The sequence below is a fragment of the Aulonocara sp. 'chitande type north' Nkhata Bay genome, linkage group LG16 (genome assembly GCF_057382095.1).
Source record: "Aulonocara sp. 'chitande type north' Nkhata Bay isolate Kocher_YH1m ecotype deep benthic linkage group LG16, A_spYH_male_GT1.1, whole genome shotgun sequence".
Classification (NCBI taxonomy): Eukaryota; Metazoa; Chordata; class Actinopteri; order Cichliformes; family Cichlidae; genus Aulonocara; species Aulonocara sp. 'chitande type north' Nkhata Bay.
This window is the reverse complement of record NC_141359.1, coordinates 26146165-26170909: the sequence shown is the minus strand read 5'-3', so window position 1 is coordinate 26170909 and position 24745 is coordinate 26146165. Positions and strand designations below refer to the sequence as shown.

The 24745-nt window shown below is 40.1% G+C and overlaps 2 protein-coding genes across 2 annotated transcripts in view; both read left to right on the top strand.

Moving 5' to 3' along the window:
* Positions 1 to 12677, top strand: part of LOC147311678 (uncharacterized) — a 99986-nt gene extending 87309 nt beyond the window's left edge. The window contains exons 6-7 of the mRNA XM_086267475.1: positions 8204 to 8328; positions 11926 to 12677. Of these exons, the coding sequence (XP_086123601.1) occupies positions 8204 to 8328; positions 11926 to 12108 (308 nt within the window). The 3' untranslated portion in view covers positions 12109 to 12677. The remainder of the gene's footprint in view (positions 1 to 8203; positions 8329 to 11925) is intronic.
* A 445-nt stretch (positions 12678 to 13122) lies between these two features.
* LOC147311677 (glycerol-3-phosphate dehydrogenase, mitochondrial-like) overlaps positions 13123 to 24745 on the top strand; it is a 62125-nt gene continuing 50502 nt past the window's right edge. Inside the window, exons 1-3 of the mRNA XM_086267474.1 lie at positions 13123 to 13512; positions 14502 to 14645; positions 15309 to 15512. Of these exons, the coding sequence (XP_086123600.1) occupies positions 13233 to 13512; positions 14502 to 14645; positions 15309 to 15355 (471 nt within the window). The 5' untranslated portion in view covers positions 13123 to 13232 and the 3' untranslated portion in view covers positions 15356 to 15512. The remainder of the gene's footprint in view (positions 13513 to 14501; positions 14646 to 15308; positions 15513 to 24745) is intronic.

Here is a 24745-nt window from a genome sequence, read left to right as displayed (position 1 = left end):
TGTTTTAAGCTGACACGAGTCTATGTGATATGATTTCGATGTATTTGCCACAAATCTCTAAAGTAAATGATGCACGTTTCCGATGGACTGGTGCTGTCACTGTTGTTTTCCTCACTGTTCTGGCATGCGGGAATAGTATTTACAATCGGGGAAAGTTCATTTACTACCATGCACTACTCCAAAAGAAATGAAGGTACACTCCAAGGTTGCAGCAGGCCAATATGTAGCCAAGTGTGCGGTGTATTTTTGTGGCATTAAAACAAACGTACACACACCCCTAAGTGGAAACACGTCTCCTTACTAGCACTGAGTTTATGCATGGCCTGGTTGTCGGTATTTGAATGTGAAATTAAGATGAGTGTACACCGGGACACATATAAGGCACAGTTATGTCACAACGTCACAATGCTAGACTCACTGTAGTTGTATGAAATAGCCCTAATGAAGCAGGGGTCAATATTATTCTTTGTTATCTTCTGACAGGATTTCTGTAGGCTATTTCAATTGTGTTCCAAATTTAGACCTCAGATGGGGTGGGGTCTGCGAGGTGGGCTGCCTATTCATAGCGCTGGTAGCGCGCGTGTGTGTGCGCGCGCGAGAGAGAGCGCTTCTGTAGGAGGAAGGGGGGATAATTAGCGGGCCTGTAGCCAGTTGTCATGGGGGACCCAAAACAGGGAAACGTGATAGCAGCGCGCAGAATAAGAGTGACGCAGAAAACGCTCAAGTTGACGCGGTCGCCAAAATAATCTGCTGGCCTTATTGTTCTGCAGCGATGGAATAACTGATCTTCGCCTAATCTTACACCAACACCTTGTAGCCAGTCGAGTTGGCCTAAATCTTTCTAGATGTACGCAGGCTTGGGAACCAGGCCCAAGAGAGCGAGCAGAAAGTGCATTCGCAGAGATGTGGCTCCACACGCTACAGCAGGATCTCGCCGCATGCAGCATCATATGTTATTGCTGTTGGACTGCTGCTTTATTACATGAACCACAGAACAACCATCAGTCTTGAAGCTGTTTTATGTACTGCCCCGTACTCACAGCACACACAATAAGAGTGCGCAAGAAGAGGGGTGGGGGAAAGAAAACTGTATATCATGGTTACACTCACCTCTAGAGGACACTATTGTTCGCCAGCCATACATCACAAAGCTGCTGTTTCTTACAATTAACCTTTTAATTAACCTAACCCCATTAAGACTGTGTGGTCACGCCCAGTCGTTTTCAGGTGGACTATAAGACGGGATTTGTAAATTACAGTTTCCCCACACTGAACTGTGGATATCCGGAAGTAAAATATTGTTCGACTTGCATAGATTATGGCGCTTTTCACATTGTACTGACCCAGTCTTGTGTCATCATGATTTCGGCTCATTAAACAACAGTTATCCTACAGCCATGTAAATATATTTACATAAAGTGGAATATGTGACCAACCTCCACAAAAAACACAAAAACTATTTTGACTTAAAACGCTGATGACAGGACGCCGCTTGGTTTTTATTGACTGGTAACAATTTTCCATTTAAAATTAAGCTCGGTTAGCGTTTAATTGGCCGTTTTACCGAAGAGTAATTAACTTCCTATTTATGTGCACAGTTAATTGGCAGTCTGATGTGAATCTAACGGGTTAGTTGTAATCATACGGAAGATTATATGTTTAGGTTTGTTTGTAGAAATGCCAGAATATGTAGCTTTGACTCTCTCTCTCTCTCTCTTTTATCACCGTGGGAGCCCCCATTATTAATTTCTCCCCGGGTGCAATCGACAACTCTGTGGGAAATGCGTTTTATTAGTAGAAGAGACACTCTCGTCATCTCAAGGTCAAAGGATACCATATGAGTCTCAGTTACAGTGAGACCAGGGTCTGCCAGCTCCCCGGGGATTCGACCCTGAGTGCGAGGAGGGATGCGAACAGTGAGCCCCACTTGATTCGCTGGTCTCCATCATGAGTGTGGTTGTTATTAGCAACAGGCCCAGCGCAAAGAAACTTCTGAGTCAATTTTTTTGTTTTAATTCCTTTTGACAAGTCGGTTCAAATTAACGTCTTTACCTCCAGCAAGTATTCTTCACTGTTTTTTTTGGGCGATTTGATATAGTCTATTCCTTTTCCCCTTCTCTGGAGATGTAATGTTCACATATAGTAGATGGATTTCAGGTATGGACCAAACTGACCATGTGGTGCAGTCTTCTCAGATACTGTGCAGCTCCATTTGACACATTTTAAGAGCTTTATTAACAACATTTGCATTTCAGTATAATACATTACAGCTTTGCTGCTGTGATTGGTTAATAAAGAGGATTAAAAAAAGTGGTCATTTTCAGTAGTGAAATATGTGTTCAGATACCTGCAAAAGAAGTACATGGCATTTTAGCACAATGAAAAGTACAGGCTACTCTTCTACAAGTGTTTAACAAGTGGAGCATTTATGTGAAGCGGAAGGAAACAAAGTGCATTTACTAAAGTACTGTAGTAAAATTCTGACTTACATGCATACTTATTTCTTACTGCCAGCTGCAGTGGAGAACACTGTACTGTTTTACTGCACAACATTTACAGGTCAGCTATAATAAAAGATTTAACAGAAGAAGATTTTTCATGCAAAACAAGGTCAGCTCTCAAATACGATTATGTGTTCTAATTTAAGCAGCAAAATAAAATATAGGGACAATAGGTACAATTATCATCAATATCAGCAGTTTTGTTCAATACTTTCTTGGTCATGGAATAACTTAATTGGACTGAACATTTTTTTTTACCTTTTTTGTGCTCTTTTTACTTAAGAATCAACACTTCCTGAGCTGTTTGTAACATGCAAATGACACTTTTGTTGTAGATGGTTATTGCTTTGGCATAAGTCGTCCCACATTTACCATTTAACAAGATGAATTTCTTTTGCTTCTTAGCAATCATATTAGATATGACATATGTTTGTTTATGAAATAACCTACAGAATAACAACACCGTTTCCCTCTAACACTATGCAGCATGTGAAGTTGCAGAAAATTGTGAAAACTCCATGAAACACCACTTTCTCATTATTGTATTGAGCACATAAGCTACTCAAATTAAGAATAAGTGGGAACTGAGAAAGAGGCTTCCACTTCTTAAAGAACTAATCGTCGCTCCATCTTTAAATTGCATTGTCTTTTTTTGTGAAATTGGATTTAAATTAGAAAAGAAGTTGCGCCGTTCTCCTTAAACTGCAGCCTAGATAGTTTGCAAAATCTCCCGGTCGCTTCTACAAACCTCATTTCATCTCAAAGCACTGGCAGGTATCAAACTTTCTGAGAATTGAACAGCCAGACCCTGAAGGCATCCCTTTGCTCAGTGTCTTCTTTCCATTTCTAGATTCCCACTTTACAAGCTTAAATGTCTACTTAATATGCTTTAATGCCTGCTCTTTAGAGCCAGGGTGCACTTCATCACTTTTATACACCTTTATATAACACACTGTTAACTAGCAATGCCTTATGGAACAGCTTGTCTTGCAGCTGGAAGGCTCCTCCATGGCATGATGGAGGTACCTGTTCACCATTCACAATGAGACAGTAAAATGGGAATAGAAGCCTCTGCATACTGCTGCTGTCTATATCAGTCAACGATGAATATTCATGAATCACAGTGTCATGACATGCTCTGTAATTGGCAGCAACATTAGTAATGACACTGCTGGTATCAATTCCCTGCATATTCATGTGGTGGGGCAATATTTCCTCGTGGTGCTGGGTTTTTTTTCTTTTTTTTCAATCCTCCTGAAAGTGAAAATGTATTCCGAAGCTGCAGGTGTCCCTGGTTTCACAATCAATTGCTGGCTGGATTGTGCCCCAGTGAAAATCAGACAAACCATTAGTTTCTTTGTCAGTTTCTTTGATTATTAATATATCTGAATTATGAAAGGTTGAGAGGACGCTAAATATTGTAAAGTGAATTTCTTTCTAATAGTTATGAATGTGGACCTTAAAGACTCCTATATACCATGTCAGTGCCACTGGCTATTGGACTTTTAAAAGATCATTGATATAAAGCGTTGATTACTCTTGCCTTAAAAGTAACAAACCCAGATCATTTATTTTTGTAGATCACTAATAAGCATATGCGCTCTGCTTCAAACAATTTTTTATTCCATCCGATCCGTTTGAGGTTTGATTAGATTTTACAGTTTTCACAGGCACGCTCCTCCGATAGGCCAGACAGTGCGGCAGATTTCTTTGTGTACTGGAATTTGCTGCGATTCCATTTCGGCCCCACCAAAGTGTCCTAGAATGGATAATGAGGGAATTGGATAAAGCTTTGCATAAGCTGGAAGGCTTTCCCCTCTAAGTAGCTGGAGGAGAGGATTTTTCCTCTCATGGGTTCAGTTTGCCATGAACCGTCCAAACTGTGTTGTGAGGAGGCAGACCTGTTTCTCCACAAACAGGAAAGGCTGCATTAGTCATGTATCGAGTGATAAAGAAGTATTCAGATCGCTGTGGAAGAAAAAGTAAAAGTACCATTATCAGTTAACAAGTACAATGTATATTTTTAGTCTTACTACTAAGCGAATGTATCTCTGTATATGAGTCTCTCTGCATTTCTCCATGACTGTTCATCACATTTGGTGGATGTATTCCTGAGGAACAAAAGAAATGCGGTGTTGAGCTTGAAGATTTTTTAGTTCAGTGTGCACGAAGCATTTAGCATTTAAATCTCATAACCGCGCACTCTACCTCTTTAAATTGCCTGAGTCTCAGCACAACATCTCAGATACATGCACAACATGTGGGAAACACTGAAAATGTGGCATCGTATCATCAAACCACTCACCGCTGCACTGTGTAAGTTTGTGACCACTTTAGTGTGTCATTATTAACTATCAGCTATAGTTTTTCTTTTAAATTATATTTTGTTTGTTTTTCAAAGTGAACACAGTTATGTATTGAACAAGCACTTATGAGTAACAAAAAAGTAGCAAGCTAAGTTTCTATATACAGATAATTGAGACATCTATTTTTCACCAAGAAGACAACCCCACTGTGGGTTAAATACCTGGGACTCATTTGAGAACAGAGGAAGACTCTGATTTCATAAATAAGTCCAGTTGGTTTCTTTTTGAGCACATAAATTATTATAACCTGGATGATGGAAAACCTGCAAAGACATTCAGATGCTGTTTTTTTTTTATGTCAAATATTTGGGAACTAACTATCCACCCATCTACCTGTCCAGTTCAGGGGCTCTGGAGCCTATACTAACTGTCATAGGGAAAAAGGTGAGACAGACCCCAGGAGAGATTTCCAGTATATTGAAGAGCTAACACTAACTATGTATTATATTTTACAAGTTTATGGAGTGTTTTATGTACAGGTAATAAGAAACTATGACTGTAAAGTCTGCATAGTGGAATAAAAATATCATTTCTCCTGTTAAAGCAGGCAGATTACAAGTCCCTCACATTTCTTTTTAAATACAGTAATTGTGTAAATGTACTTAATTACTTTCTACCATTGCACATTTCTTTTATTAAGACTTTGGAGTTTGTGCAACCTAAGAAAAGTTCCAATCCATAAATTCCATGTGCAATTTACCTACCACACAACGCCTGCAGTATGCAGTTTGTTTAAGCAATGGATTGCTTAGGCCACTGTACACCGCAAAGCTCGTTGCTGATTTTTCTTCTTTTTTTTCTGTTGCTCACCAACTGAGCTGTATCTGGGCATTACAGGAGGAGGTAGCAGTAATGGGAACCGCTGTCAGTGCAAGGAGGTGGCTTGTTTTCATTTTATGGCCCTACTGCACTGACAGAATAGAGAAAAAAAACCATGTGAGATTCAGTGTTGCAAAGCAATGAGTAGTGTTGTTAACAAAGTCTTATTAGTATAAAAAGGATGCTTCAGATTGCGTTTGTTGAATAAAATTTCAATGTGGATTTAAAGACGGTACTTGTAACTTAATTTCACTCGGTGTTGCACAGACCTTAAACGTGTTCATTAACAACAAGTGACTAAGCAAAAGTTAGTTTCCATTCTGTTCACTATTACCTGCTGCATATTATTTCTAACAAATGGTTGATGGTGCCTCCATAATGTGGACGTGTCTCACAGTTGCAGTGAACTTGAGAGCGAATGCCATTTGTCTTCTTCTGCTTTGCTTATTTTAGATAATCCAGCTCTATCATCATCATCATCATCATCAGTCTTGCAATTAGTCAAGTTTACTTGTTAACATGTCTCAGCGTTGTCCGTCTGCTCGCCACATGCAGATTCTGTGATTAATCTCGAAAGACACTATTTTGAAATGTTATTGGGAGTGGAATATAAATAAGCATGTGATGTATTGTTTTTTATTGTTTGATGGTGTCTGACAGCTTTGTCACAGAAAATACATGGCTTCTTTTTCCTAAATCCATCACAAGGAATATAAAGACATATGCATAATAATGAAACACATTTATTAATGTGTACTGTCCCCTGGAGTCATATGACAATGAAATGGATGGCTGGATTTCTTTTGCATGGATGCTATAGGCCTGAGTGTTGCATGTGAAGGTGGCTGAACAGGTAAAAGGGGGACTGAACAGATAGAAGAAGAACCCCATCGAGAGGACTCAGGGGAATCAGAGGGATGAGATAAAATCCAACAAGTGATTGTTTAAGGGGTCCTAACTGCTCATTACAACCTCATAGTCAGATTGATTTACCCTTTTTTAAAATTCTGAATGTATTTGCATAAGTTTCTGTATGCCGTAAAAAGTGCTGCTATATACTTTTACATTTTTTTCTTATTGTAAGAAAAAGCTTTAAAAATCCTTTAAATATCTTTACAATCATTGATCTGACTGCAATTCTAGTGTTACAATAAACCAGCCTAAAAAATGCATAAAAGCAGGATTACCCCTAATAATAATAATAATCTCTATCACAAGTCTGCCTTGAAATAGGTGTGCTATATGTTTATGCAAAGCCTGGAAAGGCTCATAGCCGTATTAAAAACACATCAACAGGTCAAACAGTTCATTTGGGTGACATATACATTTGGACACTGGGGATAATTTTAAATTAAACCCATGCACACCATCCTGCCCCTGTAAGTAAATTTTAAGAGACAGTATTGAGGTGTAAACAGCACAGGTGTGTTTGTTTTTAAATCTGGGATTTATTGACACTGAGAAAAAAAACAGGAAAATCCCACCTTATCCTGGTTCCCAATATTTTCTGGTCCAACTTCTTTAGTAAAAAAAAGAAAAAAAATCCAATTTTCCCTCGTGTACAGGGATCTGTATCGGGGTTTTACAGGCAAAAGTAATAAAAACAAATAAATCCCAGTTTTTTCTTACAGTACCAGCACAATATTTTCTGTGAGGAGCTTTCCGAAAGGATTTTTCATGGCAGAGTCTTGTTCAGCCTCTGTTTGCAACTGCAAATGGGTATTCTCCATCCTGATGTTGCATAACCTCCTTGCCATTGTGGTGGAGCTGCTTTCCAAGCTGCCTCTCTGGGGCTTCCTCTGTAAGATGCTTCACATGTCTGCTAGAAAGTGTAGAGCAGCAGTACGTTTGAACTGGAAGGATTTCTCCCCTTCACATGTCTACGGGCTTTAGTCCAGTCACCAAAAAAAGAAATGAAAACTCTTTTGTTCTCTTCCAGTAAGGGCGTGCATCCTCATGTGGTTACCATTACATACCAAATCAATTATCTATGCTGCTGGTGAGAGGCTTCTTAAATATGTTTTGCCCCTTTATTTGCCCTGGTTGTCTATTGGCAGTGAAGAGGGGGGTTTCAAACCCTTTCTTCTAATCCTCAGTTATTCTTCCTTTCTTCTTTTCAAAACTGGGATTTATCGACCATCTGGGACAGCAAAGAAGCTTCTAATGGGCAAAGCAAAGAGCGATTTCACTGTTAAAAATGCTATGAAAGTCATATGACTTCCTTCGGTGTTTAAAAACATGCATATGTTCTCTAGGTTTCTTTTTTTTTTTTAAAGTTTTGTTCTTTTTAAATGTGGTCTCAGAATATGCGGTTGCTCTTTGTGCTTCATGCTGTCATAGTGGTAGAAATGATTGTTGTTTTTAACCAATGGAATATGTATGGCCCCACAATATTGTTCTCGTCATGAATATTACAGTGGAAAGTTGTGCATATGCGAATAGCATCTTGATCCATTCTAAAGATTTGGGACAGTAAGTATCCAAATGTTGATGTGTTTCCTTGGCTCCCATTGTCAGATCTCAAAACTGCCCCTGTGCAGGGAGACGATTTCTCATCAGGCACTAGCAGCCGGAGCACCAAGCTCATTCACGGAGGAGTCCGATATCTACAGAAAGCCATCATGAAATTGGATTACAAACAGGTAAATGCTTCATTTTTTCTCCGCAGCTGACACTTATCCGCAGAATTCCTGGTCCCTCTGGTCATATTGCTTTATTTACCCCCCTATGTTCATTTTTCATTCACGGGAAGCAGTGACATGTTTGCCTTGAATGACTGCCTGCCTGGAATTTTCTGAAGTTGTTTTAAAGGATTCTTACAACTTAGCAGACCTCTGTTGCTATCACACTGTAAATTAATTCGGGAAATTATCTCTCAGTAATAGGTGAAACAAGGCTTATGTACCCTCTTTTGCTATAAGTTGTTTAAGACGAGTCACCCAGGTTCAAAGTAAAATGTCACAATTTTCTGTTACGTTTCAGTCTTTGCGATATCTCATTATTCTAAGCCTGTGTTTTCTTTAGGAGCCTTATTTTGTTATCTGTATGAACATATGAGGATGCTGGAGGTGAGCAGCAGAAGAGACCAATTAGTGTGATTGGAGGAAACACAGCTGCCTAGTCAGCAGCTCAACAGTAAAATGCAGCCTGTGCTACACAGGGCAAATTAAAGCAACGGTATTTGGGAGCCGGTAGCTTGAACCTTCAGCTTGTATATTTACCCTTAAAACATATGATCTTATCCAGTTTTTCCAAAAAGACTGTGCACCAAAAAAGGTGATATTATTTTGTTAAAGGAATAACTTTTCTGATAACAGTGAACTGCCATAAATCACTGATGTCATCAGATGAAATACTTGCCCATGTGTTGTTTCATCTACTTCTTCCAAATAAATTACATTAAATTAAGGTTATGATTAAAATTTGATGAAACTATTCAATTAATTAATTTTTAAGCAAACATGATCAAGACTGATCAAAACAAAGACGGTAAACCTTTCCCTCAACCTTTCCGTGGAGTCGAAAAGATGTAGAAGTTCGGCCGATTGGAAGAAAACTTTATAGTCACCTTTGGGTTTGAAGGCTCATTGAAGTGTAAGGTAAAGGAAGAGTAGACCATGGCATCTCTGCTCCATCTCGCCTTTGCTCTCTCTCAGACTTGGTTGAACTCAGAGGCCTTGATTTGATTGGTGCAGCCTTGAATCATAAGCTTTAATTGCACCTGACATTTAAAGCTTCTCTCTGGTATTTAAAGCAGTGTACAGGTGTGGTTCATTACTGAGAGGGGGATAGGAGATTTTCTGATTTCTCTTTCATTGCCGGGCCGTGGCACCTTCTTAACTCATCATGCTGCCTGTCACCATCGCCGAACACCTCCCTCGTTTGCACAAAGCCATACCTAGCCCAACTAACATCAGTCAAAGAGTTCAAGACTATGATAAAATGAAGTCTTTTTTAGTGCTGTCCTAGAGGAAAATGCAGACAGAGGGGATAAAAGAATGTGACTATGTAGTAACAAGTCATCCTCGGCACATATCAGCCATGGAAATGCTTTATTTTTTCCACTAATGCTGCAAGGTGCTGATTCTCTTAATCCACCAGACTCAAGACAGACAAGCTGTGGGAGCCACTGTTTATTGCTCAAAGCCTCTAATCATGAAATCTTTCTTTGAGCAGTATATAGTGTGCTGTGCACATTACTATGCACTGTTAAAGTGTATGCATCACTTTCACTTGTAATGTTAAAAATTATAGCACTTATCACAGCTGGAGATGCTGATAGCAGCAATCTGACTGCAAATTGTAGAACCCTAAGTCTGTCCTGTTTTATGTGCTTTAAAAAGTTTTTTTTCTTGTCTTATGAGAAAAACAAGTTTGTAGAAAACACATTTAAGAATTCAACTTTGATAACAACTGATTTTCTGTATTAGCAGTAAAAAAAAATAAAATTATTTTACACATATATACATGGTGCTAAATTGTATGTTGTGCAGTAACATTCATTTTAAGTAGTGCAGCATACAGCGGATGTTTTTATTCGTTTGTGTGTAATATAGTTAAATATATTGTGTTTTACACAGCTGTGTAATTGCTGTCTATGTGAGCGTAAACAAATTAGAAACAACATTTTAAAAAAAACAAACCAAAAAAAAAGCAGAAAATAGCCAGTAGCCATCGCGTTCCTACCAGTCCCAGGATCCATCTATCTCCGGGCTATATGTGCCTGGTGTTGGCATCAGAAAAACAAAGCATATGTTGATTGTTAGCCAGGGTGTACATAGCATGTCCCATTCACTCAAGGTCTCCCTTGTAGCTTCAAACTCCCAACTTTGTTTCTCTAGGCTATCTGTCAGACTTCATTTAGCATTTGAGGATATGTGGATTCCCATGTACTGCAAAAAGGCAACATACTTCTGAGGGAATATGGCCACTATCTGAGCAGTGATCTGTCAACCTTATTCATTTAGCAGAAGTAAGTAGGAGAGGGGGGTATTTTACATGAGCTATTTATATTTGTTCAGTTTTATACCAGTGTGTTTTTCTTCTTTTACCTCTAGAAAGCAGAGAATCTGAAATGCATCAGAGTATTTACTTAATAACTGTTTATAATAATTGTTATGTTAATACGATTTAATTTAGCCATAGTGTTTATCATAGAGACTCTTTTTCTTTGATCACAAACATTACACCATTTACATGTATTTAATTTTTCCTCGAGCTGTCTTTTCCACCTCTTTTCCCATAAACAACTGGGTACATTATGGCAGTGACATTTTCTGTCCTGACCTTCTTCAATGGGGATTGGGTTTTGACTGCTTGGGTTCATCTCCCCGGGATTTTTCAAGCCATCATTGCCAGATAGTTTCAACAAATAGACATTCCTTACCCTAAGAAAATGTTGTATTGGCAAAAATATAATTTAGTATGAAATGATTTTTTTTTTACTTCATACACATAAATCACATGGACAAGGGATCGTAAACTCTAACCATTCAGCAGCAAGAGTTTTTCAAATATTTAAAAGCGGTGCTTCACCTTTGCTTTTTTCATAAAAATCCGACTAGTCAACAGCAGCACGAGTATTTAAAATATTATATTACCGTGCCTAATAATTTTCACATTTCTGGTGTGTGTTGAAACTTTTTTTCTCCCATATTACGGAAATATTTTTCTCTTGTTGTCTGCTCAACTCTGCCCTTCTTCTTTCTGCTAAAGGAGTAATTGACAAAAGAATCTGGGATAATAACTCTATCTCCTGCTGTACCTGTAACAATTTAATTGGACAAGTCAGCCCAGCCAAGCATCTCTGGCTCTATGACTGGAAGACATGAAATTCATTGTCATTATTGTCCCTGTCATTTTGCAGCATTTTGTCCAGCCGCAGAGTTCCTCTCACTCCACTGAGTTTTGTACCTCCAGGAGGCTGGAACGACTGGTGGTGTGAGCCGAGCGGAAGTAGGGGCACGATGGGAGGGAGGGAACAAGAAAGAGGGCGGGGGTGGGCTCCTGTCCTCCAGGGAGCTTTGATGCTCATTTAGCTCTCCTCTGTCGTTCGGCCATTTGGGCTTTTAATTGCTGATGATAATAATTATCATCATCATTATTGTTATCATCTTCACTGTGCCGGGTTATCATACCCATGCTATGCCGCTCATTCATAAATCCTGGTTCCGTGATCTTACTAATCCTTGAATTCCTGACATTTAGTGTAGTATTAATTCTCCTGTTTCTTTACCCAGTGCCAATCTGTGACAGGCCCCACAACAGAGAGCTGTGAATCACGGGTTCAAAGGTCACTACAAGGCTCAGCAATCATCGAGGATCAGACGCTGCCTACCGGTGCCAAACCTCTCTCAAGTCTTAGCCGCTTGTGTGTGTGCATGCGTGTGCATGCGTGTGCTCATACACCACCAGTGGCATAAGTTTGCTAACCACATACTATAATGGTCACATTCACCCTACAGAGATGAAGAAGTGGATTCTATGGTCTTCCTAATACATCATGGCAGGGTGCATACTCTTGTATGTAATTCATTCTAAAATGTGGCCTTTAAATCTGTTGTTGTTGGGTCTTTTTTTTCTTTTTTCTTTTTTTTACTTTTTCCCTTCATTTTATTTATTTATTTTCCGTAGTGAGGGAATGGCTTCCAGCATGCTGTAGCATTAAGCAGAGCCCACCAGCTAGCTAGCCTCAAGTCGCTCAAACGTAAAATAAATCAGGGCACAAAGGACCCTGCTCATTCCTGCAAAGTAGCAACATTTTCCCTGGCCAACAATGAGGACTTGAACTTCCTTGGCAATAACAAATAGAAAGAAAGTCACCCGAGACACCAACATTAAAAGTGATTAATCATCTCTATTCTCTCTTTACTTTTGAACCAAGGGATTGTCCAGCAATAAATCTTCAAAGATGTACATAAGAATCACTTCCTAATGAAACTGGGCTTTGTTCATTTGTCACCTTTTAGACCCTTTCATTTAAATTACAAAACTTGTGACCTTGTGACTCTGAATATAGATCTCTGGTATTTTAGAGCTGAAGAGGGATTAATCCATAAATCTTGATACTTGATTTCTCTCTTCATTAAAAGGATTCTGCCAACGGATCTTCTTCTAGAAAGGAAGATCAGCCGCTGTCAAGATTTGTTTACCGTCATATTGACATATTGAAAAATGTGATTATTAGGAGGAGACGTGACCGTTTTCACTGATCACTGCTCTCTTTTAAAATGAAGCCTGCTGAAGTTGTGCACACAAAACTATTAAAGTAATCTTAATGAAATGTTCAAAAGACAGGAATAACTATTATGTACTACACAAGAGGCACACTCTCAAACAACCATTTTTTTTTGCTCCTCAGCACTCTTTGTATATTCAAGGCATCAGTGCATCTATTCCTTGCATTCCCTTCCTTTTCCCGAGGAGCGGTTACCCTTCCCAGCGTAGGAGAGGAGAGGGGAGGGGCTGCCGGGGCCCCACACTCAGGCCAAAGGGCCACTGTGGCTTTAAGTGTGCTCCTTGTGTGGCCAGAGCAGCAATCGCACTGATGCAAAGTGACAGGGACAGATGTGACATATCGGTTCCGACACACTTCCATACCACCAGTCACAGGCTTGGGGTGACTCACATCCCCCTGCTCTGGTCCTGTCCCCCCGCTGCAGGACAACACAACGATGCTCGAATGAACCTCGCCATCGCCCTCACTGCTGCCAGGTATGGGGCTGCCATAGCCAATTACACTGAAGTGGTGCACCTACTGGAGAGGGCAGACCCTCAGACGGGGAAGGAGAGGGTCTGCGGAGCGCACTGCAGGGATGTGATCACAGGTAAATCCAACAAAAGCCGCTTCCTTCCTTCCTGCCTCACTCTATTCCCACTCTCTCTAGCCCTCACAACAGGGTTCCTCCCAGCGCCTCTTACTCAGTGCTAGTTTGCACATAGTCATTGCACATCTAATGCAGGGGCTTTTAATATTTTATAAGCGTTTTATGGTGTAGAGGACTGCTTCAGATCTTGTAGGGAGGAACATAAGACAGAATTAGCGTACTCCAAATGGCCTTACTTACCTTTTAAATGTCATGCATAGGGCTGGCTTTGGAAGAATAAAGCAGTTAAGGGTAAAAGATGGTATTCTGAAACATTTCATGAATAACCAAGATTTGAGGATCTCAACACATGACCACCCCCTGATGTTTTAAAAGATGGAAGTGTGCTCTTGGAGGAGATGTCTCACTTTAATAATGTGAGAGGAGGGCCTCACATAGGGAGGGCTCAGACTGAAAGGATAATAAAAACAGTTTTGTCATCAGTTCTTTTTTCTTTGTCTTTTATTTTTTCTTCTTTTTTTTCTCGCTCACAGAGATATGAATTTCTGGCTTGTGAACGCAGTCATTCCTGGTCTTTTCTTCGCTTCTCTTAGCAGTGGCAGCATCACGCATCAAATTTTTAAAGGTAGTTTGTCATTCAGCTTGTTGCCAAAACAGATCATTTGCTATCCTCATGGTATCTTTTGATATGCATCCCATTATATACTGTAGCTCGTCAACATCAAGCATCACATTAACAAACATTTCCCTTCCACAATTTCAAAAGACCCTCAGTCACTGCCACTGAGCTACTCTGTGACACAAAGAGGCAAGAGGGAAATTAGGTATGTCTGTTTCCTATTAATTACAATCCTGGGAAGTCTCCCATGGACACACTCGAGCCACTCTATTACGGAGAGAGGGGGGCGTTCGCTGATAAATTAATAATCCGGCTTGTCACCAGCCACAGATGAATAGCCCCTGGTGATTGATGCTGTTTTCTTTCATAGGGCAGGAATTTGATGTCAGAGCCAAATGTGTTATCAATGCCACGGGACCTTTTACGGACGCGCTGTGGAAAATGGATGATCAGAAGAACCCCGACATCTGTCAGCCCAGTGCCGGGGTGCACATCGTCATCCCGGCTATTACAGGTAACTAACGGTGGACCCCTACGTCTCTGTCACTATCCTCCTGTATCACCTGCTCCTCAGCACTGCCGTCTCATCAGTTCATTAGTTAGCTGCAGTAGAAACTCCTCAGCCTCTGGCCACAACAGCCAGGCTCTGTCTGGCTGCTCTGCCTGTATGTCTAGCTCAGAGCAGGTGTTTAGTCCAAATGGGAACTTCAGCTCGGGAGTGTCACAGCTTCATGTAATCACTGTGTTAACTGCAAGAGAAGACTTACATTTCTCTTCAAACATCATCTATTCTTGCTGAGATTGCATCTCAATTTTTGATTGGATTCCTTTCTCTTTTGGGTCGGACTGAGATTCCTGCTTTCTTGTTGATGCATGTTATTTGTGTTGGTAAGGAATGAAGGCTACTCCTGTGACACAGCCTTCCCCCTCAGCTATTCCTGTGTTAAATTGAGTCAGTGCCATGTGCATGTGTTTTAAACAGGGCAATATGTGTACCCTGCGTTGAGGCTACGGGAGCAGCGACTGGAATTGAAACCAGCTGAATTAATCTCCTGGAAACAGCACTGACAGGAGCCTGATTATGGGGTGTCCCTTCAACCAGCCCGGCCCGCTTGTGCCCTCCCCTCTCCAGCAGACCAAAGGTTAATGCAGTCTCCTTGTTTGTTCCCCTCCCTAGCCGCTCGCCCTCTCATGCACACAACACTCATGCACCTCCAGACTTGACAGCATAAAACTCCAAGACGCCGTCGCATCATCTTCTATCTGACCTGGGGAGCGGATGCCCAAACACACCATCGCATAGCAAGTCATCTCTGGAGAGGATATCAGTGTCTGAATTACATCCTCAACTAACTCGGCAACCACAGCCAGGAAATGGAAGGTGATTTTGTTTTCCATAAAAACTTACCATTCTTCACCTGATGCCTATTTTTGTTTTTGTTTTCTTTTTTAATATCTTCAACAAATATCAAAGTTTTACTGAACTGCAGCCCAATACATGTAAGGGACAGCTGTGATGTAAGGTATAATTAATGCAACAACCAACATAACATTTCTCCCAGGTAAAAAAAAAAAAGAAAAGAAAAGAAAGTCATCACTGCGCACTTACACTTGCGGCACTATAGCCGGGACGTTTGAATCAGACCTAATTCATAACACCCATTTATGATAATAAATACACGTCCAACGATCCCCACCCCCACCCCCAGCATCCACCCAATCACCCTCTCTGATTTACAAATAGCTGATAGAGCAAGCAGCTGACAGAAATAAATGAGCTAATCTGATGGCTGTGTAGGACTTCCACCAGATATTAATTCATCAGGAGGCCACAGAGTACAGACAGATACAAATTCCTGTTTTAATTATGTATGGGAGCTGTGCTGGAAGCTGGAGACACCTCCAATACTAAGGCTATTTCTCAGAGCAACTTTATGAACCCTTTTGATTCCATCGTTATTTTGTTTTCCTTTAGATATAATACATGTCCCTCCTGTTTTCCCCAAACACTCAAGACCAAATAGATTTTTCCCCTTCATAGCAGTGCTTTCACATGAGACATTTGATAATGAACAAGTGGAAAAATAACCTTTGCCACATTAAATTATATTGTTTTCGATTTGCAATTTTTATGAGGCCTTCCTGGAGCCTGTTTGATGTATTTTGTTCCCACTCGGAGCCTCAAATGGCCCTTGCCGACTGGCAGGCTTATCAGAACCCACGAAGGTTTTATTGAATGAGTGACCAGTGGGTATCTAAACAGAATGCAGGGTTATTGATTTTGGAGAAGTGGTCTAATTGTTTCTAGTAGACAAGGGCTTGTCCCGATTATTTGATTGATTAGTTTGATACTGGTCAGCCTCCTCATCCTCCTTCCCTGGCCAGTTAATAGCACTGTAATCCCAATACACTGCTGTATTTCTAATCCATCATCATTATCATGGCTATACTCAGCACAAGATTAGTCCATGACGGTTTTTTCTTTTTTTGCATTCCTCAATATTAGCTCTGCCTTCTATATGCTAAAGAAAAAACTCAGATAAATTCAGCTTATCTGCTGTGAAGAGAAGAGCTGTATAGAGGAGGTTGTATGGTTTGGTATACTAATGAGATAAAGATGCGTATATTGGCATATTTTAGAGAAGCTATTAGGAAGTAACTTAGTATATTTACTCAAGTATGATAGAACAATTTTCAGCTCTACCAATTTATTGTTCTGTTCTGGGTGTCATAGAAAAAGCTGCATTTTACTCAATTTGTCTCATCAAATCTTACTTTTAGATTAAGATGTTAAAGTACAGCAGAGTCTTAACTGTTGAATAGTTGTTTCTATGCGTTTTAGTCTGTGAAACATTTTTTTTAAGTGGTTGTCTCACGCGAGATGTCTAAGTACTTAGCACTAGAGAAATGTCCCTCTAAACCTATGTCGTTTTATTTACATTTTTTCTCAACGTGGCAAAAACGGTGTGTCGTATTTTCCAAAAATCAAACGATGATAGGCCAAGTAGGGTTAGTTCCACCAATTAAAAAGACAAAATGTCTCAAACTCATTTTTTTGTGGGAACACAGAGTTTGAGACATTTTCTGCTGCCGCTGTAACTGTTAGCTTAAAGCCTCACTGTGCGTGCAGCTGAGTAATCAGAGTAAAGTAACCCGGAAGGTATCGAGCATTAAATGGTGGATAAATTATCTAACTAATTAGGTGCTTCATAGCTTTATTTTCCAATTTGATTACATTTTATTTATATAGCACCAATTTACAGCAACAGTCACCTCAAGATATTTTATGTCGTTAGGTAAAGAAACCCCATAAATGACACGACCCTCTATGACAAGAAAAAAAAAACACCTACTTGGCAAAAGTGGGAAGAAAAAACTCCCTTTTAACAGGAAGAAACCTCTGGCAGAACCAGACTCAGGGAGAGGTGGATATCCGCCAGCCATCTCTTCTCCCTCACAGTTGGGGGTGAGGGAGAAGAGAGCAGAGAAAGACAGGACAAAAGAACAGGACCCACTATGCTTTTGTCCACTATGGGATAATGATTACTAATTATTAATACAGCAAAGGTCTATAAACACACAGGGAGTGAAAAAGGTGAGTGAAGAAGAAACAGTCAGCACAGGGAAGCCCACTCGGCATCTTAGGCCTACTGCAGCATAACTACATATGCAGCATAATATCAGTGTGTTTGGTCCATAAGATACATTATTAAGGCTAGAAATAAAGTGGATTATTTCTTCAGCAAGAAGGTGGAGGAAACATGGCATGAAAAAGACCTTTTATTTAAAAAGAACTATTCATCAATCTCTAACTCCTTACAGCCTCACTGCTAGCTTGTTTCTTCCTTCCTATCTCAGTAATCACCTCGTAAGTTCATCTGATTTTAGAAAGGCCCTTAACTGGAAAACCATTAGACTAAACTGCTCACTGAATACTCAAATGCAAGTAGTTAAAAATCTAGCAACATGATGCCATTATTTAATAATGTATCACTGCTTTTATTATGGATTGATTGAGTCTATTATATTTAATGTGGAATTATGCTTAAGCTGGCTTCTTACATTGTTGTCTTGGTACTCGAGGTTCTGTATGAATATGTCTTCTGTAAGCACCATAAAAAATAAAGAATAAGACACAGAAGGGTTTGTTGGGGACATGCCATAGTAGGTCTCCAGTTCAAGCCTGAGACCACATCTGGCTCCAGGCAGCATGGCCACAGACGGCAGGGTGACATGTGGCGTATGTCTGGGCGAGACCTCGGTAAAAGTCTCGTAGTCACAAAATGAGCAGTGAAAGCCCGAAGCCTGAAAAGTAAGATAAAGGAAGGGGACATAGCAGAGTGTGGGGGATATAAGTGTGAAGTGATGGAGCGAGAAGCCTTGACTGGTGGAGCCCATGCAGTCTCCGTCCTTGCCTGTGGTAGTGCCCGAGCTGGGGTCTTCACTCATTTGTCTAAGAACACATAAGGAAGGGGATGGGGGAGTGTGAACAGGACTCAGACCAGAGGGGTTTGTCACATTGTGTGGAGGTGACACCTCGAAAGGCCCACTGGCCTGCGTAGTGGACAGCCAGTGTCTCCCCTAGTCCTTCCCTAAAGCAGGAAGGGTCTCCATGGCTTCTCACAGTCACACCAGAGTCTCCTTGTGTCAAACACTAGATCTCTACTTCACTGTTCTCAGTTTGACTCAACTCACTGGATTCTCCACTGCCTGGACTAGCATGTTTAAAGACCCTCTTTGTTTCTTTCCTGCAGCTTGAAGTGGCCTGCCTTTCTGTTTTTGTGGTGAAATCTTTCCACACCACACAACAGTTCCATTCCCCAACCATGAGTCAGCCGAACAAAGGAGGCATCAGTGTAGCTCACTCTGCCTCTGGAATTAAAGAATGAAAAACTTTTCTTTTTTTTTCACTGAATATTTCCCATCTTCTTCTTTAGCCATCAAATCCAAAGGGACTCCTCCTTTTGCACGCTGTGATTATTTACATCAAAACTCAGCTAGATGTCTACACTACAAACTGTAATGACATGTAAATAATTAGAAGTGTTAGCCCATCCTCATCACCCATCATTATTATCCATTATTTTGGAGTTTTAAATCCATGGTGGTATGGCTTCTGAGCTCAGGAGACATTGTTTATTATCTTTAACTTTTATTTTGAGCAAGTCTAAATGGACGTTGTCTTCATCGGCATGCTTTTTATTGTCCGTGTGAGGCCTCCTGCTCCAAAGCTACTCACTTGTCATAAATGTTTTAAAAATGCCCTTTGATAACGAGTTTGTCATTGTTTTATTCAGAAATATCAACCGGCCCATTATAGTGGCAGGTATTTTGTCAATCGATACACAATAGCGTATTAATATTTAATCCCTTATATGTCACCACTATACAAGAAAAACTGGATTGTTGAGAGGCAGCAGCAGGAGCTCGTTTATTTTCCTGCTTTAGCGGTGAAATAGAGAGGATAGACAACTCACTTCAAGGGTGTGTGTGTGTGCGCGCGCGCACTGACACACACAGCATATATCTGCAGGATGCGTGTGTCTTCAGACAGTAGGTGTCCACATGTTTATGTTTGCCAACATAGCCGTCTGCACTGTCTTTCTCTGAGATAGGAGAGGTGATGTCTCACCACCCTGGAGTGGTTTTTCCTCCGGTCATAAAGCTAAACTCCAAGGACACTCAAACTGCAGGAGCAACAATGTTGACATTAGTGACAGTGAACTGGTGACCATGTAGCGCTTTTTCCAGTATGTATTTTAACAAATGAGGCAAAGAAGAGAATAATCATATCTATATATATGATTGCTTGATCTACTCTCTGTGCAAGGCAACAATTTTGATCTATCCTATCGATCATTCCCTATTTACTCAACTGGAGACCAGTTTAAAATGCACTCAATGAACATGTTCACAATCACAGTTAATGTCCAGATAGATAAAACTAGTATACAACACACCAAGTCAAAATTGCTAATTATAAGATGACAATGTGAAATTACGCTTTTACTTATCTATGACCTTTAATTGTGTTTTTAACATTTGGGAGGAACACTTTGGGTGTACCTGTTCACGTATTTAGTCACTGAACGTAAATTAATGTGCCTGAGCCCACTGACCTGACTGATTTCCACTGTGCATGTTGGGAAGAAAACACAATACAAACTGTCTACTGCAGATTTGAATAGACCAGTAGTCTGATGCTTTCTGCAGTCTCAAAAAAGTCAAACACCTTTGCTTGCTGCCTTTGTTTGTTTGTAACACAGCTGTATTTCAGCCATCATAAACTAGGATAAAATGTACATTATCCTAGTTCAGGGTTCCCTAAATATAAATTTGATGTTTGCGTTCTTCTTTTGCTTTATTAGGGACAACATGTTTTATTTTTTTCAACAAATCTGATAAAAACAGTGTGATAACTTGTCTCTTGCTACCGTCTAACCTCCATATCCTTCCAGAGTTCCTAATGAAGACGTAAATCTTTTAAAAAAATGATCTCAAATGTATTTAATTGCAACAGCTAGGTACTGAAGTTACCTATATATTTGTTGAGTATAGGGACATGCCTCACAGTGTCAGACAGTGAGGTGTGTAATTGTTTTTGGAAATTAATGCAAGTCTGTGGCACAGTTCTATATTATGCTGTGGATAAACAGTAGGTTGAATTCAGTGTAGGTATTTAAAACTAGAAGCACGCCCTGCACAGTAGATCGTTCTAGGTAAGCTCCTACAACTGCTTAAAAAAAAAACCAAAACTTTGAAAACTTGGAAGCTGAAAATTTACAGGTGTGTGGGTGTCCTGCAAAAAAAAGAGAAATAAGCTCAAAAATACGAAAATATTGACTCTAGAAGCAAGCCTGTTTTAGATTGCAAACATGGATTATGAAACATGTGTAGGTGGTAGACTGAATGGACGGATCTACTCAAGCAGTAACAGAGCTTGCTGTCATCCTGCACAGCTTCTCTGTCCTCCTGACAATACACACATATCACCAGGACAGTCCATGCCATGTTAGACTTCAAATGAACTGTACAATGACCTGCAAATGACAAGCACAGAGAGTTGCAGCCCCCTGTGACTTTGGTGTGAATGAGTTTTAACCCTTTGTTACCGAGAAAGAGGGGAAGAAAGCATAATCTATGATCCCAATGTTTCTGGAATGTTTAAAAAGGTCAATATGCTGATATTTTTGACAGCGCTTGACCTTTTGTGAAAAAAGTAACAAAACCATTGGAATTGAAATAACTTCTTTGTTTAGTTCTGGCACATAATGTATCACAGTCAAAGCATGCTGTCTCCCCACAGCATCTGCCCATGAATGACTTGACTGTTAATCCGGTGTATTGATCTAATATCAAAAGGTGCTATTTAAATGCAGCATAACTCCCCAGGAGCCATGATCTGTCAGTAGGCTCTGTTTGGAGTCTGGCTGAATAACTAATGTCTGTTTTGTCTGTCACTGCGTCCAGATGGCACAACATCTGGCTTCCACCTACAGACGCAGGATCTACAAAGTGGTCAGGTGGGCTGATGGATACCAGGAAAGTAACTTCATATACACTGACAAGCCACACTAAAACTACTGTAAGGTGAACTAGATAGCATTAGTTATGCTGTCACAGTGGCACCAGTATGGAGTTGAGTTCAATTACAATACTTACGAATTGTCATTCCTTGATGCTGAAAGAGAAGGAAGACCTAAAAGACTTTGACAAGATCCAAAAATGTGATGGATAAATGATCGTATCAAGCACATGCAGTGTTTAGTACCTGCTAAAAGTGGTCTTTAGTAAGGAGAGCTATAACTGGAGACAGGATCATGGCACCAAAGATTCATTAATGTGTGTGGGCAGCACAGGCTGGCCTGTGTGGTCTGATCCCGTCAAAGAGTTGCTATGGCACAAATTGCTTAATGGTAGAAAGCTGTCATAGCCAAAGTGCATTCAGTCTGCTGTGATTGGGGCCATGTAAACATCAGTCTGTTGCCTACAAAACGCCCATGGTGCAGTGGAACAAGGGGGGGAATTCTTTTACATCATGTGGATGCCCAAGTGTGTGTGTGTGTGTGTGTGTGTGTGTGTGTGTGTGTGTGTGTGTGTGTGTGTGTGTGTGTGTGATTTACCTGGGGAGGAGATGGCAGAAGGATGCACTGTGAGAAAAGAGCAAGTGTCCATTCGCCACATTTTCAACTGTATACTGTTAATGTTAGTGGAGCACTGCAAGGAGAGGGTCTTCTAATTCATTCTGAACTTATTATACTTAATGTAGCTACTACTTTTCAGTCTAGTTCAGGCTATTTAACCAAGGTTACAGGTTTGATGTAACATTAAAGCGCAGGCCAAAACCTTATAATGAAACCCCTCCAGCTATGAGTTCTCTGTTTAGATCACCATACTTTAAAACAGCCAGCCAGTGAGTGAGTGTACAGTGGTATTAACACTGTGTACTGTTATTGTTTTGAATTAAGCTCGACAACAGCTTGCGCTCCATTGTCTATTTAGAATAGATGTTTTTGACAGCACCATTCACACTGTCAGTAATCCCTGTACACCTCTCCCCAATCAGCTACATCAATTCCAGCTCTGATATTCCCGCACATGCATGTGACCTCACATTAACCCAGATACATTTGATCTTTAAGAGCCATAAATTGGCTTTTGTCATTACCATAGGTTAATTACTGAGATTTGCTCAGCACCGTTTCTACACTGTGATTGCAATAATACCCAGTACACAAAAGCCATTCACTGTGCCTGCATGAGCCCTAAAAATAGGCATTGTTTTGATCTATACCTATCAGGAGTTTGCAATAGTCTATTATTGGCAGTCAGCCTAGCAGTACTTTTCATACAGTTAAGCCTCACCCTTCCTGTCATTCTGTTCGTAATACGTCATCTGCCTGGAAGCTCAAATATAGATCTGAATGTGATCCCTGCATTCCTCACAGCACCTTTATAAGAAAGGAAAAACAGTTATTCAAAAGAATATTCAGCAAGTTAATCAGTAATGAAAATAACTGGTAGTTTTAGCCCTAATCCAGACATCAGATAAATGTTGGTCTTTGTGGATTATTATAGACCATGAGAAATTAGTAAAGTAGCTCATCAAGTATCACATGATTAGTATATACAAGTGATGTGACTGTCCAAGTTTTGGACACTCCTCTTGCTTCAGAGGTGCAGGTTTACCTCCAAGTAAAGCAGTATCATTACCACTTTCTTTGCTTTACTTGGAGGTAAACCTGTTTTCTTTTATAGAGAAATGGGGGCCGATTCTATGTAGAATGCACAAGCCCGTTGGTTCAGAATGATTCACATGTTAACACGATAGTAAGAACAATATATTTAAGCATTGAATTAATTAAATATCTTAACCCTTTAAAGCCAAGCATATCGTTTTGATACATGTGTTTTTGTGAGTTTTTGCGACGTCTACATCCTCAGCGTGACTTTTTTTTTTACCCTCAAAAAATGATATAAATGACATCACACATTTTTAATAACTAAAATTGCAAAAATATAGCTTATGTAGCAAAGGTTTCAGGTTTTAAAGGGTTAAAGGAAGGGGTGCAGTTTGTAGCACTGTTGCCTCACAGCAAGGAGGTCCTCATTATGTTAAGTTAATTGGTGAGTCTAAATTTTCTGCAGGTGTGAATGTGAGTGGTTGTCTCTCTGTGATAGATTGGTGACTTGCCCAGGGTGTATTCTGCCTCTTACCCAGTGACTGCTGGTATAGCTCAACCATAACTCTAAACTGGATAAGTGGAATATGATGGATGGTTGGAAAAGAAATGTGGAACAGCTAGGCCTGGAATGTGGTGAGTGTGTGGGTGCGAGTAAGTGATGGAGGCATCTGAAAGAAAGTAAAAGAGAAAGCAAACAAACTTAGATTGTACTTGGTGCTTATTATAGAAACAACAAGTGCTTAAAAATGGGAAAAGAATATGACTGCCATTATACAGATACAATTTATTGTAATATAAGGTCATATTTTTAGCTAACTTTGCAGTCAAACCATTGATTTGAGTTCTCACGTGACATGAATGATCATAACATGTAAACCCAGAGGTATTCATCTTCACATTTCACTCTGCCATTCATTCCATATGACTTTGTGTCCTACCACGGCCTCTGAAGACTACTTACAGTTGTTCCTCTTTACTGCTCAGAGAAGTACATGAAAAGATTCTATTTTTTTTTAAAGAAATCAAAGGTTTGATTAACCATGGATGTTCATGAAATATTACGGGAAAGTGTGAGTGTGTGTGGGTGCATGTGTATGTGAACAGGCTCCTATCTGATTATTACCAGTGGGCGTTTCTCATGTGTTCCTTTATGAGAAGAGGTTTTAGATTTCTCTACTTTAATAGATGTTCTGTGCTGATGATCCTCTTTTAGCTCAGTAACCATGACACTCAGACTCTCTGTCTCATATGTGGGATCAGGAACAATACTCCAGATGTTGACTGGAACAGCACATCCATGTTGTTTTTCTCTCAATGACATGTTTTGTTACCCTGAGAATGTCCAGGAAATGCAGCTTGATTCCATATATCTTCACTTATTACTTTTCAGCCTCTGAAAATAATGATTATGTACAAAAATGGCTGTGAC